The 18,289-nt window shown below is 35.1% G+C and overlaps 1 protein-coding gene across 2 annotated transcripts; it reads left to right on the forward strand.

Moving 5' to 3' along the window:
* Positions 1 to 292: 292 nt before the first annotated feature.
* LOC133195818 (kelch domain-containing protein 8B-like) lies at positions 293 to 16,252 on the forward strand. Of its 2 annotated transcripts, none has more exons than XM_061331770.1 (6): positions 293 to 361; positions 1,929 to 2,321; positions 5,010 to 5,174; positions 5,274 to 5,486; positions 7,023 to 7,115; positions 14,278 to 16,252. In XM_061331770.1, exons 2-6 carry the CDS (start codon positions 1,955 to 1,957, stop codon positions 14,475 to 14,477), a joined length of 1,038 nt encoding a protein of 345 aa, XP_061187754.1. In that variant the 5' UTR covers positions 293 to 361; positions 1,929 to 1,954; the 3' UTR covers positions 14,478 to 16,252. The 2 variants fall into 2 exon arrangements, with proteins under 2 accessions (XP_061187754.1, XP_061187755.1); XM_061331771.1 differs by lacking the exon at positions 293 to 361 and adding an exon at positions 429 to 444.
* The last annotated feature ends 2,037 nt before the right edge of the window (positions 16,253 to 18,289 follow it).

The following is an 18,289-nucleotide window of genomic DNA, read 5'->3' on the forward strand; positions in this document are numbered from 1 at the left end:
ATAAACCTTTATTCAATTGAATTACACCTTCTGATTAAGAAATTATTATGAAAAAATTGATATAAAAACTCAGAATATTGATATTTGGAGAATTTTTTGTTGGTCAGGTCAGTCAGGTCTTTCGTAGGTCAGGTCTTTAGTATGTTCCTCCATAAACCAGATTTCACTATTAAAGCATAAAAATAGGGCTGTATAATGACTAATAAAGATATATTAGAACTTTCAGCTATTTAAATCGGGATCGATGTACATTATTTCAAGTCCACCTCGCCTTTCACTGCTTTTAGCTTACACTCATAAATTTCCGGTAGATGACGCTCTCGCCGGTGAATTGTAAATAAACTAGTTACCAAGATCTTAGGTATGTATCACTTGAATGCTAATATAAGAATCGTTGTTGTGATATTATCTACGATAAAGTGATGGAGAAAGTGATGGAGCATTGTAAGTATTTTCTTAACACATCTTGAAATTTCCTCAATTTTCCACCTTAAGGATCTAATTTCTATGTACACTGAAGAGCTCCAATTTTACAACTTACTTGTTTACAATTAGATTGATCCTTTGGGTGGATGACAGTATGCAGTTATTCCAGCTAACACCTTTCTTCTATTTGAATAGTTGGATAACTGTCAGTCAAGTTTTTTGGGGTCACAAAGGCATATGGTCCTGTGTACTTGAGGAACACACATGGCCAAACAAATTTTGTCAGACCCAAAATCCCACTGTGAGAAAGGGAAACACGTAAAAATGGAGAACCAGGGAAATCTTATTTACTTAAGGCGGTCCATGCAATTTAAATCACTCTCATTTATATACTTGGATGTGTGTGATATTTTTTTCTTAAAGGTTTTCATGACTCCATGTCAAAAAAGTAAAATTAAAAACCAGACACTGAGACATATTGGACATTTCGATCTGGGGTAAAAAATGACACATCTGACCTGAGGCACTGTACATAGGTCAGGTCTGATGTCTTTTGGAAAGACTTAAAGTAACTTGTGTTTGTGATCCAGTGGCTATCAATGTTTGAATTTGTTATGTGAAGTAAACAATATGATATGAAATTGAATTAATTCTGACCTCTTTGTAACAAGAGTTAAGAATCTATAATTGAGTAAGTAGCATATTATAACCATTAATTCTCTAAAATATTCCTCACTTTACACACACACACACACATATATATATATATATATATATATATATATATATATATATATATATATATATATATATATATATATATACATATATATTGGTAAAAATTATTTTAATAAGATTATTGTGATGAAAGGGTGTGTTTTGTATAGTAAGTACAGTGTATAGCATATTCATTTTTTTCCATATTCTTTAAAATGTTGATCTTGAAAATGGGATGGCAGATCAGGGGCATGTGTTTAATTTTAAAAATTAGATAAATGGGGTTGACTGTACTTTAAAAGTTCCAAGATTAAGATTCATGCACTCATTGCACTATGATTAAGATTTACACTGCTCATCTGATATGGGTTAGTTTTGCACACTACTAAACTGATTAGGGTTAGTCCTTGCTTGCACTTTTTGACAGATTAGGGTTAGTCCTCACACCCATCCCAGAGATTAGGGTTAGTCCTCACACCCACCCCAGAGATTAGGGTTAGTCCTCACACACTGAGTACACAACCAAGGAATATACTTTTAACAAACCATGTTATGATAAGTGTTCCTCATTCTATCTCAAATCACACATACAGAAATTTGAATTTATACCAAGTTCAACTATTGACGTAATGTTAGCTGTTTTGTTTTTATTGTGTTGTATTGCTTGACCCATATTGGTGTAATATGAAATAAAGATTTTTATGTTATAATGATTATTACATGTATTTTTATTAATATTGAAATAATAATTTCTTTCCATTTTTAAAGTAAAAGTTGTTCTTTAGGGAGCAGTCTTTGAAGTCCATTGAAAATGGCCAATGGAACATACACATGGGAGACAATGAAAAAGATGCACAGCCCCCGAGTGTTTGCAACTCCCCTTGTGTATGAGGGAAACATATATGTGATTGGGGGATGTGACCAGTTGGGAACACCTTTAGACACTTGTGAATATTATGAAACTGCTAAGAGAAAGTGGCATAATCTTCCAAGTATGCAAATAAAGAGAGCAGCCCCTGCAGCTCAGATAGTAGGAGACAAAATAGTGGCCATAGGAGGGGTAGGAGAAACACAGGCTCCTGTAGATGCTGTAGAAGTATACGATATTAAAGCTAAGAAATGGCTTACAATGGAGTCTCTCACTGAACCATTGCAAGGAGTTTCATCTACAGTAAGAGGTACTTACTTATGTAACTAACTTTTTTATTTGAGGGATGATGGCTTAAAAAAGAGTCTCAGAATTTTCTGCTTTTACCTTATCTGATCCATAAACCACTGGAGATTTTCTGATCACGAGAATCTGAGGGGATTTGTTGATGCAAATTTATGCCTACATAACAACAGATTAAAAAATCATTTAATATAATTCTCACAAAGTCCACTTTTTGATAAATTTACGAAATGTTTATAATCAAATTCATGCATTGTTGATAATACCGGAATACATTGATGGCAAAATTGATTACGATTAACACATCAAAATGGCAACACCCTAAATGAAACAAAAAAATGACATAAGTATGTTAAAACCATGTTTTTTTAAAAAAGAATTGGTCATTAATACATGTACTCCATTTTTTTGTGAATGAATAATTTACATGTATGTAAATTGAACTCATGTACAGTAAATTATTTAATGTGTAGGATAAAGATATTAAAAATTATAATTGATATACGTGTATTCCAGTTTGTATTTAACGGTACTTCTACTACATCTACAAGTGCTTCACCACCGAAAGCTCATCTCTCTCTCATTGTACAGATGTATATACATCATACAGTGGCTGCAACGTTATTGTTGACAAACCAATCGTGTAGAATCGTTCGTGTAATGTGCATGATCGTTCGTGTAACGTGAAAGATCGTGTGTGTATCAGGCTTAATCGTTTGTGGTTTTAATCGTGCATGATCGTGCGGTAAGAAACGAGCAAATTTCGTTTTGTAAGTTTTTATCGGAATGTAATTTGTTAAACAAGCATTTCGATTGTCTGTTTTAATTGAAATAAGACAAAAAATGGAGTGCAGTTTACAATATTGAACGAACTAACTATTGCTTGTAAGTAAGCAATATAGTAAGTTGTACAATATTGTATTCTCTGAAAATAGCGTAACTTTAATAATAAATTTAACAATTTTTTTTCTCTGATGTTAGTTATGTTTACTGCTAATTGTGGTTCAAGTTATTTTTATATCAATGCATTAAAAACATATATCTTTACAAAAAATAATAAATAATTCCCAATGCTTAAATAAATATTAAGTCGGCGAATGTACACAACATGATTGTCGGGGTTACTTTAAACAGTGTTTATCCCTGATACTTTATTTTTATAATTTCTGCAAATAAATGAATTGTAAAATAACTGCTTATTTCAGAGATTCACCAGTGCAAAGATGGATATAGTTTTAATTTATTTTATGCCATTTTTTAAAAATCTTATCCGCCCTTACTGCACATAAAAAAATTCAATAGAATCAAAACTCACCATGCTCATGGCCCACCTATATCACTTAATAGTATATGCAGCAATCGATCTTAAATTACATCTGTACGTATCGAAAAGCTTAAAAAAAATCACTTTTCCTATGTCGGAGAATTACATAAATAATTATTTGTAATCTTAAATAATGATTAAATCTGATTTAGTTTAAAAAATATCCATTCTAAATAGTTTTTTTTTCAGTTTTCTAAAGTCAATAAATTGCACCATTAATTATTTGTAATACAAAATAACTATACTAAGTCTTAATTTTTCATTTTGAAAATATCCACTCCTAATATTTTTTTGACTATTTTGCGTGAAGAATTGTGCGTTTGCGTTAGCAATTGTGAAAGATCGTGTAACATGTAGAATCGTGTGCCTGAAGGATCGTCGTGTAACAGGTTTAATCTTGCATTAATCGTGTGGAATCGTTCATGTAATGTGATCATTCGTGTAAGTTGTCAACAATAACGTTGCAGCCACTGTAATATTCACTTTATTGACAATTACCATGTCGGCATTAATACATGTAACATAAAGCTAATTAACAGGATTAATTCATATATATACAAAGTGACAAATGTGAGGTTAACAAAATATAGAGTATATTCACATATTTCTAAGTATTCTTTGCTAACTTTCTTTTCTGGTGTCAAAGCACTTTTTCAATAAAGAACATATCCTTCTAGCAGGTGTAATATTTGTAGGATTGACAATTTTTCTAATGGGATTATCACTAGTTTATGTGTTTACATTAAATATATCAGTATACTTGCATCTATATTGGTCATACTTTGAACAGTATAGAAAAAAATGTTTTTCATCTTCAATAAACAATATACATGAATAGTGTATACTTTTTTCTCTAGGAATAGGGGGTTAACAGTGTCTACCCTTCTCAATATACAATGGATGGGCACTGATTGTTAATTTTGTTAAAACAGGTCTATAACTTTTTTTCAAAGGTAGCTTTAAATAACTTTGCAATTCTGCTATAGAAAGCTAACGCTCCAGAGTCTGGTTTACTTATATTTTTCAGTTGTTCATGTATCTTGTTTTTGTAATGCTCTTGTAATTTGTTTTCAAGGTTGTGTGAAAATATCCAAAGAAGTGATATTTAATTTATGTATTTACTTGTAAATTTGATTTGGCAGTGAGTAAGCAGCATATCCAGTTGAACACCGTAACATAAGCCTGCTGTTGGTCTACAAGCAACGAGCCCGGCTAAAAATCCTACCTAGACCAAACTTGCACAAATGTTACACAGATCTAGGGATTCACACTACCAGAATATTTGTTTAATGTGACTTTTGTCTTACTTAAAGATAACAAATGTCTAAGTGAGTGATGTCATCTTTGATTACCTCCTTTTGTTTTACACAGATAATGAGATTCTAGTAATGGGAGGAATGTCAGATGACTCAAATCCTAAGGATCATTTCTGGAGTTACAACATAGAGAGTAACAAATGGAAAGCCCTCCCACCAATGCCAACCCCTAGATACGCTTCAGCAGCTTTTGAAATTAACAACAAACTTTATGTGATAGGTAAATCTGATAAGGAATAAAGTTTTACTGAGAAAGTTTTAAGAAATTCACAGGCTTTGAATAAAAACAAAGAAGACTTCAATGTTATGCATTTTACAGGAGGACGACAAGGGAGGTTGCCATGTTTAGCTCTGGAAGTCTTTGACTTTGAGACTAACAAATGGACACAATTAGAAAATATACCTAGTAAGAGAGTTTTCCCAAATTATGTAAAGGCAGGGACCTGCATTATCAGTGTAGGTGGACTAAATCAGCCAGCCTCTGATGGGTTTTCCCAGGCTTGTGAGGTTTTTGACACAGCAGATGAAAACCGTACGTATATGCTGAAAGAAATTTCAATGTGTTTAAAATCTTTTTCTACAAACATCTCTCTGAATATTTTTAAGAAACATCAAAATACATGCATTAATGAATTTGTACCCTCAAAACAATTTTTTTGGGATATGAAAAATTAACATGAAACATGTTGGTATGTGTGTGCATCCTTAACAGTGTTGAGGACGTATATTTGGAATAGCGTTTGACCATTCAGTCTCAGACATGCTGCAGAGGTGATAGGTGTTCAGGGGGTACAAGGGTCAAAGGTCAAAATTAAGATGTGAACATTATCAGACTAAGGTTTAGCCTCTTACTTGCTACAGAGATGATAAGTGACCATAAAAAGGTCAGAAAGAGATTAAGGTCAAAGTCACTTAAGTCCATAAAAGTGTTGGAGACAAAATACGTAAATATTTCACATTTTAGACTCAAATTTTCTACAGAGGTTATAGTTGAATGGCTATTTATTTTGGAGTCGAAAGGTCAAAGATACATGTACCATGAGTCCTTAACTGTATTGTGGACAATTTCAGAGTAGAAAGGTCAAAGATACCCTGAGTCTTAACTGTATTGTGAACAATGTGTAGACAGACAACCTCTCCATCTGTAATAAGCTACAGAAGTGGAGCTTACCAGAGAAACACACCTATTCATATAAGAGTCAAAGGTCTAGGTCAAAGTGAATTTGTAACAGTGTTGTGGTATGATATGTAGAGTAGAAATCTTCTTTTCAGTTTTGAATTTGCTACAGAGATGGTAGATGATGAGTAAAAGAGGCCTGTGTAACTGAGGATCAAAAGGTCATGGTCAAAGAATCTGGCAGCTTAACCTAAGTTCTGGACACTCACAATTTAAAGAAAAGTCTCATACTTGCTGTATATATGCTGGTGAGGCCAAGATAAATAAATAGTGTGTTTCCTATTCCAACCTGAGAAAAAATAGGGTAGGTAGATAGGGAAAACATTTTATTTTATTTTAATATTTTATTGGCAAGCACGTTACCATTTTTCCCCAAGGAAATCCTTGTCAAAACATTTCTGATTTATATGTATAGGATATGCATTTTCTGAAACACGGAAGTGATCGAGATTAGGATTTCTAATAGTGAAACTGGAATAGTTTACTCCTGGGAAAGATATCTGCGGATAAATTGTTTAGGGTCGGCTCATATATTTTAGGGTCGGTCAGGGAACCGGAAACACACGATTTATTTATCTAGGCCTGACCAAAGGAAGAGGCTTTTTATTCCATGTTCAAAAGGATAAGTTCAAAGACATTGATAGGTGTAAACTAAATTGTGGACACAATTTAAAGAGTATCATGATTCCGTCTCATACTTCCATACAGTGATACATGATGCCAAGGAAAAGAGGACTATTGTTTGATCAAGGACAGTGATTGATATTCACTTTATGTGAACACCATATCTCAATTCTTGTATGACATCTTGTGAAAAAAATCATGTTTTGTGGGGTTGCTCCTTTTTGCAAAGTCCTTATTTGTATTTTTATAATATAAACCTTTTTACAGCAAAATGGAAGGTTGGTACCAAAATGCCAACAAAACGGGGTGACTTTGCCATTGGTGTTGTTGGTGAGAAGGTGGTCTGTGCTGGAGGCCTTGGTAAGATCTCATATATAATAGTGCTCTTAATCTTATTTCAATTTGTCATAAAGAATTTTAGAGTAAACATTATTATAGGCAAGCTAGAACTTTTTTGGTCACAGCTGTGTCAGTAGGTAACCTAGTGTAATATGTTTTTGTCTAGCTTTATGTATACATGTTTTAGTACTTTTCACCAGAAAACTTAGCCAATTTCAACCAAAGTTGCTACAAAGTAACAATAATTGGGATTTAAATTTGTTTAAGAGTCATTGCCCATTAAAGGGAGGTAATTAAGAAAAAGTGAAATAGGGCAAGGTCATATAAAAAAAAGAACGATGTGTTTGTGAAACACTGATGCCCTTTTATGGCAGCTTATGGCGAAAAGTAAAATTTCTCAAATGCAAGTCAAACTCCAGGTCAAGAGATCAAAAATGGTGGTACCCAAAGAAATGTATATACCTGTGAAATATTAAAAAGTTATGGCGAAGGTTAATGTTTTTGGAAAGTAAGTAAAACTACAAGTTCAAGGTCAATTGGTGCCCAAGGGAAGATCTTGTCACAAGTGATACACATGTACATGAAATATGAAAGCCCTTGAACCAAATGTTCAAATGTTATGGCTAAGTTTAAAGTTTTTTTTAGGTCACCTGAGTCACTCAGGTGACCTATTGCTATCCGTTTACGTCCGTCTTCATGCATCGTCAGTTGTGCGTCATCCGTCTTATGTTAAAATTTGAATATTTTCAGCTTCTTGTCTGAAACCGCTGAACCAATTTCAGCCAATTTTAGCATATGGCATCTATGGGTGAAGGGAAACAAAATTTTTGAATTTCATGGTCCCTGCCCCCGTGGGGCCTGAGGGGTGGGGCAAAAACCATCAAAATTAATGCAATCTGTAAAAATCTTCTTCTTTACTCCTGGATGTCAAGCAGTCAAACTGTTGGCATGATTGTAATAAGCATTGAGCCCTCTACCAAACTTGTGAAATTCATGGCCCCTGGGTCTGGGGTTCTGGCACTAGGGCAGGGCTCTAATGATTATATAGTGAAAATGCATTAATTCTTTGAAAATCTTCTCCTCTGCTCCTGGGTATTAAGCAAATGAACTAAGTACATAGTTATGATGAGGAAGAGTGCCTCTTTCAAAATTGTGAATTTCATGGCCCCTAGGTCAGGGGTTCTGGTGTGAGGGCGGGGCTCTAATGATTATATAGTGAAAATGCATTAATTCTTTGAAAATCTTCTCTGCTCCTGGGGATTAAGCCGATGAATTTAGTACATGGTTATGATGAGGAAGAGTGCCTCTTCCAAATTTGTGAATTCCATGGCCCTTGGGTCAGGCTTTCTGGTGATAGGACAGGGCTCTAATGATTATATAGTGAAAATGCATTATTTCTTTGAAAATCTTCTCCTCTGCTCCTGGGTGTTAAGCAAATGAACTAAGTACATAGTTATGATGAGGAAGAGACATAGTTATGATGAGGAAGAGTGCCTCTTCCAAAATTGTGAATTTCATGGCCCCTGGGTCAGGGGTTATGGTGTTAGGGTGGGGCTCTAAATGATTATGTAGTAAAAAGCATTAATTCTTTTAAAAATCTTCTCATCTGCTCCTGGGTATTATGCTGATAAATTAAGTACATAGTTATGATGAGGAAGAGTGCCTCTTTCAAAATTGTGAATTTCATAACCCTTGGGTCCGGGGTTTTGGTTGGGGGGGGGGGGGGGGGGTTATTTATTATATACTGAAAATAAATTAATGCATTGAAAATCTTCTCCTCTGCCCCTTGGTATTAAGCAAACAAACTTCATGGCCCCTGGGTCAGGGGTTCTGGTGATAGGGCGGGGCTCTAATGATTATATAGTGAAAATGCATTAATTCTTTGAAAATCTCCTCTGCTCCTGGGTATTTAGCAAATGAACTAAGTACATGTACATAGTTCTGATGGGAAAGGGTGCCTCTTCCAAAATTTAGAATTTCAGGCCCCAGGGTCAGGGGTTCTTGTGCTTAGGTGGGAGTCTATTGATTAATTAGCAAAAATGCATTAATGCTTTGAAAATCTTCTCCTCTGCCTCTGAGTACTAAGCAAACAAACTAAATGCAATAATATCAATGTAAATGTATTAAATAAAATTATGAGTAAATGTACCTTTTCTTTGCTCCTGGGTATCTAGGAGGCAAAAAGAGTACACAAATGTAGTAAGTGAAGCAAATGAGAGTTACTCCCCTTTGCTAGGTGTTGTTAATCAGGAAATCCTTGTATATAATTTAATTAACAGGTTATTAGATTGAATGAGAATACAAGAAAGAATGTTATATATTTAGAAACGAAATAAAAATGAATGGTTTAAATGAGCAAAGCATTCTCAAAGTCAGATTCTTGCCTGGAAAGCAATATAAAAGATTGACATAAAGATTATTTATATATTTAGCAAAAGTTGTAATTGTACAAAGTATGTTTACACTGTGGTGTTCTGTTTGACAGTAGATGAGTCTTTGTAACATAGAGTCATGGTTGACAAGAGACTGGACGAAGTTGGTTTATACTTTATCAAAGTTAATAAAAAATCACAGAGAGTCAGGGTGACTTATTGTAATTTGTGACAAGTGGCAAATAGCCATGTTTTATAACCAAGTATGTGTGTACTGAATTGTATAACTAGGCAAGTGACAAAAACATATCTGTATATATTGAATACCTTACACAATAGGCAAGTGTTCATTGTATTTGTATATTTTGCATTCATTATCATCCCTGTAAGACTTGGGAAAACCAAGTATGATCCTAAGGAGGTCACTCGGGTCTAACACATTACAATAAGCAAGGGTATTTTTACCAGATTTTTAAAATTCTTGGGCAACATTGCTTCATCTTTTAGTTAATTTTGTTTTATACTTTTATGGACCCTTTACAGTCTTGTATTATACTCAGGTGACCGTTAAGGCCCTTAGGCCTCTTGTTTAAAGTATTTCTAAGGTCAAGTGTCAAAGTTGTTGGTATCCACAAGAAGGTCTTTTCACAAGGGATACTCATGTGTCATTGTTCAATTCTTATGACCAAGGTCAATGTTTTTCAAAAGTAGGTCAAACTCCAAGGTCAAGGTCAAACAGTAAAAGCTGTTGGTATTTGAAGGGAGGTCTTGTCACAAGGTATATACACTTGTAAAGTTTGAAAGCCCTAGCACCAACTATTCAAAAGTTGTTGCCAAGGATAAAGTCTGATAAAGTTAGCTTAAGTGGGTCAACCATCAAGATCAAGGTCAAAAGGTCAAATTTGATGGTATCCAAGGAAAGGTCTTGTCACAAGGAAAACACATGTGAAATATGAAAGCCATAGCTTCAACCAATCAAAAGTTATGGGCAAGTTATGGGTTTTGCAAAATTTTACCCAACATTATCCTTGGCCATAACTTTTGAACAGTTGGTGCTAGGGCTTTCATGCTTCACATATGTAGTGCTTGTGACAAGACCTTCCTTTGGATACCAAGAACTTTGACCTTTTGATCTTGACCTTGGAGTTTGACCTACTTTTGAAAAACTTTAACCCTGGACATAACTTTTGAACAGCTGGAGCTAGGGCTTTCATACTTCACATATATAATCTTTGTGACAAGACCTTCCTTTGGATACCAACAAATTTGACCTTTTGACCTTGACCAGCTGTTCAAAACTTTAACCTTGGCCATAAGTTTTGAACAGCTGGTGCTAGGGCTTTCAAACTTCACATATATAATCCTTGTGACAAGACTTTACTTTGGATACCAACAACTTTGACCTTGACCTTGGAGTATGACCTACTTTTGAAAAACTTTAACCTTGGCCATAACTTTTGAATGGTTGGTGCTCGGGCTTTCATATTTCACATGTGTATTTCTTGTGAGAAGGCCTTTCCTTGGGCACCATTAATTTAGAACATTTGACCTTGACCTTGATGTTTGACTTACTTTTGAAACACTTTAATCTTTTCCATATCTTTTCAATTGTTGCTGCTAGGGCTTTCATATTTCACAGGTATATTCCTCGGGACAAAACCTTACTTTGGATACCAACATATTTGATTTGCATTTGAAAAAGTTTAATCTTCGCTATAACTTGCCATACGGGGGCATCAGTGTTTCACAAACACATCTTGTTTTAATTAAAAATATTCTGATAAGAAGTACAAGGCTACCAATTGTTAAAACAATCGTCATATAGTCTATATTCAAATTTGTTCTAATTACATGTAACTTACTACAACAATGAGGTCACAGAGTACATTCCGAATTTTACAGGGAAAATATTTTTTTATGCCCCCGCCATAAAATGACCCAGGCATATAGTGTTACCCTGTTCCATCATTCTGTCATTCCGTGACCATTCACTTTCCGTTCATTATCTCTGCAACAGTTGCACACGTTCAACTCAAATTTGACATATGGATACATCATAGGAATACGCAGGTCAAGTTTGAATTTGGTCATGGTCCGATGATTTTTGACAGAGTTTTAGTTAAGTTTTTGCAGAAATTTATAGGAAAAATCTTAAAAAGTTAAAATATTTTTAAGAATTACAGGGCCACAAGGTCACAGGTTTAAGTTTATTCAAATGGTAAATGCAAATGGATAAGGATGAGGCTACAGAAAGGTTTTTAGCTCACCTGAGCCGAAGGCTCAAGTGAGCTTTTCTGATCACATTTTGTCCGTCGTCCGTCGGTCTGTCCGTCGGTCTGTCCGTCTGTCTGTCCGTCCGTCTGTAAACTTTTCACATTTTTGACTTCTTCTCAAGAACCACTGGGCCAATTTTGACCAAACTTGGTACAAAGCATCCTTGCGTGAAGGGGAATTTAAATTGTTAAAATGAAGGGCCAAGTCCCCTCACAAGGGGAGATAATCAAGAGAAGACAAAAATAGGGTGGGGTCATTAAAAAATCTTCTTCTCAAGAACCACAGGGCCAGTAAAGCTGAAACTTATATGGAAGCATCCTGGGGTAGTGTAGATTCTAAATTGTTCAAATCATGACCCCCAGGGGTAGGGCGGGGCCACAATGTGGAATCAATGTTTTACATAGAAATATATAGGAAAAATCTTTAAAAATCTTCTTCTCAAGAACCACTGGGCCAGAAAAACTGAAATTTATGTGGAAGCATCCTGGGGTAGTGTAGATTTTAAATTGTTCAAATCATGACCCCCGGGGGTAGAGCGGGGCCACAAGAGGGAGTCCAAGTTGTACATTGAAATTAATAAGAAAAATCTTTTAAAATTCTTCTTCTCAAGAACCACTTGGCCAGAAAAGCTGAAACTTATGTGGAAGCATCCTGGGATAGTGTAGATTCTAAATTGTTCAAATCATGACCCCTGGGGGTAGGGCAGGGTTACAATAGGGAATACAAGTTTTACATTGAAATATATTGGAAGAATCTTTAAAAATCTTCTTCTCAAGAACCACTGAGCCAGAAAAACTGAAACTTATGTGGAAGCATCCTGGGGTAGTATAGATTCTAAATTGTTCAAGTCATGACCCCTGGGGGTAGGGCGGGGCCACAATAGGGAATCCAAGTTTTACATTGAAATATATAGGAAAAATCTTCTTCTCAAGAACCACTGAGCCAGAAAAGCTGAAACTTATGTGGAAGCATCCTGGGATAGTGTAGATTCTAAATTGTTCAAATCATGACCCCCGGGGGTAGGGCGGGGCCACAATAGGGAATACAAGTTTTACATTGAAGTATATAGGAAAAATCTTTAAAAATTTTCTTCTCAAGAACCACTGAGCCAGAAAAGCTGAAACTTAACTGGAAGCATCCTGGGATAGTATAGATTCTAAATTGTTCAAATCATGACCCCCGGGGGTAGGGCGGGGCCACAATAGGGAAACATTGAAATTTATAGGAAAAATCTTTAAAAATTTTCTCAAGAACCACTGAACCAGAAAAACTGAAACTTATGTGGAAGCATCCTGGGGTAGTGTAGATTCTAAATTGTTCAAATCATGACCCCGGGGGTAGGGCGGGGCCACAATAGGTATTACAAGGGGGCAAGTCTGGTAATGAACAGCATGGCCAAAGTTACTCAGGTGAGCGATGTGGCCCATGGGCCTCTTGTTTCATAATTGGAAAAAAAAAGATTACATAAGGTTGATTTATGTTTGAAAAATTTGCTTTTCGACTGGAAAATGTGTATAGATATAAGCTCTTGGGTGCATGATTTTTAGCTCACCTGAGCTGAAAGCTCAAGTGAGCTTTTCTGATCACATTTTGTCCGGCGTCCGTCTGTCTGTCCGTCTGTCTGTCTGTCTGTCTGTCTGTAAACTTTTCACATTTTCGACTTCTCAAGAACCACTGGACCAATTTCAACCAAACTTGCCACAAAGTATCCTTGGGTAAAGGGGATTCAAGTTTGTTCAAATGAAGGGCCACGCCCTCTTTCAAGGGGAGATAATTAGGAATTAGTGAAAAAATAATGGCAACATTTAAAAATCTTCTTCTCAAGAACCATACGGCCAGGAAAGATGAAACTCATGTGGAAGCATCCTCAAGTAGTGTACATTCAAGTTTATTCAAATCATGACCCCCGGGGGTAGGGCGGGGCCACAATGGAGGATCAAAGTTTTACATAGAAATATATAGGAAAAATCTTTAAAAATCTTCTTCTCAAGAACAGCAAAGCCATGATGAGTCATATTTATATGGAAGCATCCTCAGGTAGTGTAGATTCAAGTTTGTTCAAATCATGACCCCCGTGGGTAGGGCGGGGCCACAATGGAGGATCAAAGTTTTACATAGAAATATATAGGAAAAATCTTTAAAAATCTTCTTCTGAAGAACAGCAAAGTCATGATGAGTCATATTTATATGGGAGCATCCTCAGGTAGTGTAGATTCAAGTTTGTTCAAACCATGACCCCCGGGGGTAGGGCGGGGCCACAATGGAGGATCAAAGTTTTACATAGAAATATATAGGAAAAATCTTTAAAAATCTTCTTCTCAAGAACCACTGGGCCAGTGGGCCTCTTGTATAAATATTATTGCCATTCTACACATTACTACATGCATATCAGCTTTAGAATATTCAAAAAAAGAATTAAGTTACCAACTTTTAAAAGAAAAAGTGCTAGCAAGAATTAGGCAAAACCAAATTACTTTTTAGTTACATCAGAAAAGATTTTTATACTTCTTTAATTCTTTGTATCAATTAAATTTCAGGGAGTCAAGGTAAACCATTACAGATTGTTGAGGCGTACGATTGGAGAACAGATACATGGACAGAAATTAAATCATGTCCTACCACACACTGCTCCTGTGCTTTTACCATGCTCAGTGACCGACTGTTTGTCATTGGTGGTCTCTCACTAGGGGGACCTAGTTCCTCCATGGAGGCCCTCAGCTTCAAACCTGACAAGTGATGCAGATATGCTTTAGTATTTAAACTTTCTTAATCCATCTTTGTTACAATCATGAGCAGTCCCATTTCCTTAAATCTTCATCTTTTACTGCAGACTTAGTTGCTTGTCTCTTGGTGCCATTATATTGTAGTCCCTGTTCCAGAGTTCTTGGTAGTTTGAGTGAGATGACTGACTGGTTCACAATGCATTATTTTCTTATTTTTATATTTTCAATTTTCATGTGAATGTAATACTTATTATTGATTAATTAATATAATTGAAAATCTTATATGAAATATTATGTACTTTTGCTGCTTCTGTCTTAATATAGACATGTAAACTTGTGGTCATTTTTAGCTCACCTCAACCAAGTTGAGTGAGCTTATGTAATACCCTCGGCATCGGCTTCCCAGGTTAAAGTTTTTGGAGCAGATTTATTTTCAAGTACTTCTGTGCCCTATATTAATCAGAGATGCATGGAGGATGCTTCTAGTGTGTTTCATTCTACCAGTCAAGGTTTCAGATGCTGCAATTTCAGCTAAAGAAGGACCAGGATAATGTTTTTGGAGCAGGTTGAAGTTTTTGGAGCAGGTCTCATTTCCAAGTTATGATAAGCCCTATGTTGACCAAACTTGCATGGATGATACATCCAAGGATGCACACTACCGGACTTGCTTCATATGCTGGATCTGACCTACATTTTCTGGATGAGTGACCAGGTTAAAGTTTTTGGAGCAGATCTCATTTCCGAGTAAATGTATGTCTATGTTGACCAAACTTGCATGGATGATGCATCTAAGGATGCACACTACAGGACTTGCTTAGGCTGGATCTGACCTACATTTTCCAGATGAGTGACCAGGTTAAAGTTTTTGGAGCAGATCTCATTTCCGAGTAAATGTATGTCTATGTTGACCAGACTTGCATGGATGATGCATCTAAGGATGCACACTACAGGACTTGCTTAGGCTGGGTCTGACCTACATTTTCCAGATGAGTCACCAGGTAAAAGTTTTTGTGAGTCGGTCCATTGCCAAGAAACTAAAAGGCTTACCTGAACCAAACTTGCATGGGTGATGCACTCTCAAACTTGCTTTAGATGCTGGATTTGACTTACATTTTCTTGATGAGTGACTAGTTTAAAGTTTTTAGATAAGTCCATTCCCAAGTACATGTAATTGCAAGCCCTATCAGACCAAAATTGCATACATGTTGCATCTAGGGATGCACACTATTAGATTATTAGTTTAGTATGGGACTTTACCTTACTTAAAGACTACTCTCTGTAATCTCTGATTACTTGTGTCTTTTTTTAATTAATGGCAGGGTTGTCCCTAAGACCCGGGGGCGGGGAATTTCCCCACCTATTTTGACGTAATTTCCCGGTTATTCTAGTATTCCCCCTCAACCCCCTGTTAGGGGAGGAACCCCAGATTCCCTTCTACTTTTTTAATGTACCCTGCTATTTCAATTCTTAGGGACAACCCTGTAATGGTAATACTTGAATTAGTAAATGTATAGTAACTTCCTCAGTAGTAAGATTCATTAGAACTGAAATTATACTTAATGAACAATTCCTTTCATTTAATAATGTATATGACTCCACTGTGTGCAATTATATTCACTTTGACACTTTCATAATACATCATTTATTTCAGTTACACTGCTGAAGTATGTTACTGATGTAAAGAAAATAAACGTGATCTTGAAAACTCATAAAATATTGCATGTATCAGATTTTGAACACTCTTTACCATGATAAACAATTTAGGCAATAAAATTGACATATGGAATAATGTTCACTTTGTTATGCTTATACCTGGGGCTGTCAGGTAGGTTCAGTTGCCAGTGGCCAAAAAGCTCAGTTGCTGGAACACCTGTCTTGAGTTCAGGGGTCCCAGGTTTGAATCCTGTCTCACTGTGAGTCCTCTCTTGTGTACTATCTTCTGTCAACTTTTCACAATTTCAACTTCTTCACCAGAATCACTAGGGCCAATTTCAACTAAACTTGACATGAAGCTGTGAATAAACACTGATTCTTTGAATAAGAGTATTCAATGTAATTTAAATAAAGAGCCTTAAATAATTCTTACAGTGGGAGAAAATTACAGAAAATATTGGAAGTATGTGGTTAGTTTATTTGAAATCTCAAGAACCACTGTTAAAATCCACTTGTGGTGTCTGTTTCTTTTGTTTCAGTGCATACTTATTTTTTTGGGAATGGAGAGTTGCAAATTACATGGAGAACACAGTTTTTTAGGCTTTTAAAAAATTTATCAAGTTATACAGTGTATTTTAATAAGAAAAAGTGTGCAAAATCTTCATAAAACTTTGTGAAAGATAGAAATAGACCATTGTAGTAATGTTTTTCATTTGGTACCATGAAAAAGAATTCAAAAGATCACTGCAAATGTCTTTAATACCTCAATTTTTCTATGTTGATCTATTTCACAATGGTGTTAATTTCATGGTCACTGAATTTTTTGCATTTTTAAAAATAATACGTTGAAAACAAAGGAAGTTAAGAAAGTTATGGTCAATAATTAACTTTAAACCGTACCTCAGGGTTTCCATGTGATTTTCAATGCTTTACTATTTTGCTATTACTGAATAGGAAAATAGGGTTATAAAGTGTATGGCATGTTTATATATGACTCTATATTGATATGTCAACAATATTCACTTTGGCTTAATGTTTGCAGAAATTTCTTTGATCGCGAACATAGTTAAACAAGCAAATTCAAAGAATTGTGGTCCCCGCTTTCGGTGTCTTAGTGAATGGGATGCCATTATTTATGGCATATTGTAACTGTCTTGTTTGTGTGTCCTGTCTTGTCTGTGCATTACACAAAAAAAGACATACATTATTGAATTAATAAGAGTTATGGCAAAGATGATAGCTTCTCAAAACTATATCAAAATTCAAGATCAAGGTCATTAGGTTAAATATCATAATACAGTCTGAAAGGTCTTGTAACAAGTAATTGGTATGTGAAAAAATATTTAATAAAACCATAGTTTACATTTGGAAAGGTCTTGAAACAGTTAATGCACATGTCAAATGAAAATGCCATATCTTCTCTCAATCAAAAATTATCAGCAATGTTAAAATTTTGGAAAATTAGGTCAAATTTCAAGGTCATGGGGTTAAAAATTATAGTACATTTGGAAATGTTTGTCACAGGTAATGCACATATCAAATTTGAATGCCCTATACTTCAAAAGTTAGCAACACTGATGACATTTTTGAAAATAAGAAAAAGTTTGAAAAATCAAACTTGAAGGTCAAGGTCATGGGGTCAAATATTACAGCACATTTGGAAACATTTTGTCACAGTTAATGCACTAGTTAAAATGTTTGAAAATTAGGTCAAATATGAAGGTCAAGGGTCAAAAATCATAGTATGCTCAAAAAAAACCTTGTCACAGGTAATGCACATGTCAAATCTAAAAGCCTTATCTTTTCTCAATCAAAAGTTATACGCAAAGATAAAAATTTTGAAAAGTAGGTCAAACTTCAAGGTCAAGAACACAGGGTCAAAAACCATAGTATATTTGGAAAGGCTTTGTCACAGGTAATGAACTTATAAAATATGAAAGCCCTATCTTTTCTCATTCAAATTTTATGACCAATTTAAAGTAATGCAAAAATTTTTGAAAGGTAGATCAGACTTCAAGGTCAAGGGGTCAAAAGTCATATTATATTTGGAAACGTCTTGTCACAGGTAATACACATGTCTAATATGAAAGCACTATCTTTCCTCATTCAAGAGTTACATAGTATGACTAATTTAAAGCAATGTTAAAATTTTTGAAAAGTAGGTCAAACTTCA

This window comes from Saccostrea echinata, unplaced genomic scaffold, assembly GCF_033153115.1.
Source record: "Saccostrea echinata isolate AGI-Se365-2 ecotype Australia unplaced genomic scaffold, CSIRO_AGI_Sech_v1 ptg000029l, whole genome shotgun sequence".
In the NCBI taxonomy this organism is placed as follows: domain Eukaryota; kingdom Metazoa; phylum Mollusca; class Bivalvia; order Ostreida; family Ostreidae; genus Saccostrea; species Saccostrea echinata.

Bases quoted from the DNA above. Each gene is read 5' to 3' on its own strand.
- LOC133195818 (XM_061331770.1), top strand. From the start codon at position 1,955: ATGGCCAATGGAACATACACATGGGAGACAATGAAAAAGATGCACAGC. The intron at 5,175-5,273 runs GTAAATCTGATA...TGCATTTTACAG, and splicing joins CAACAAACTTTATGTGATAG to GAGGACGACAAGGGAGGTTG. The intron at 5,487-7,022 runs GTACGTATATGC...ACCTTTTTACAG, and splicing joins TGACACAGCAGATGAAAACC to CAAAATGGAAGGTTGGTACC.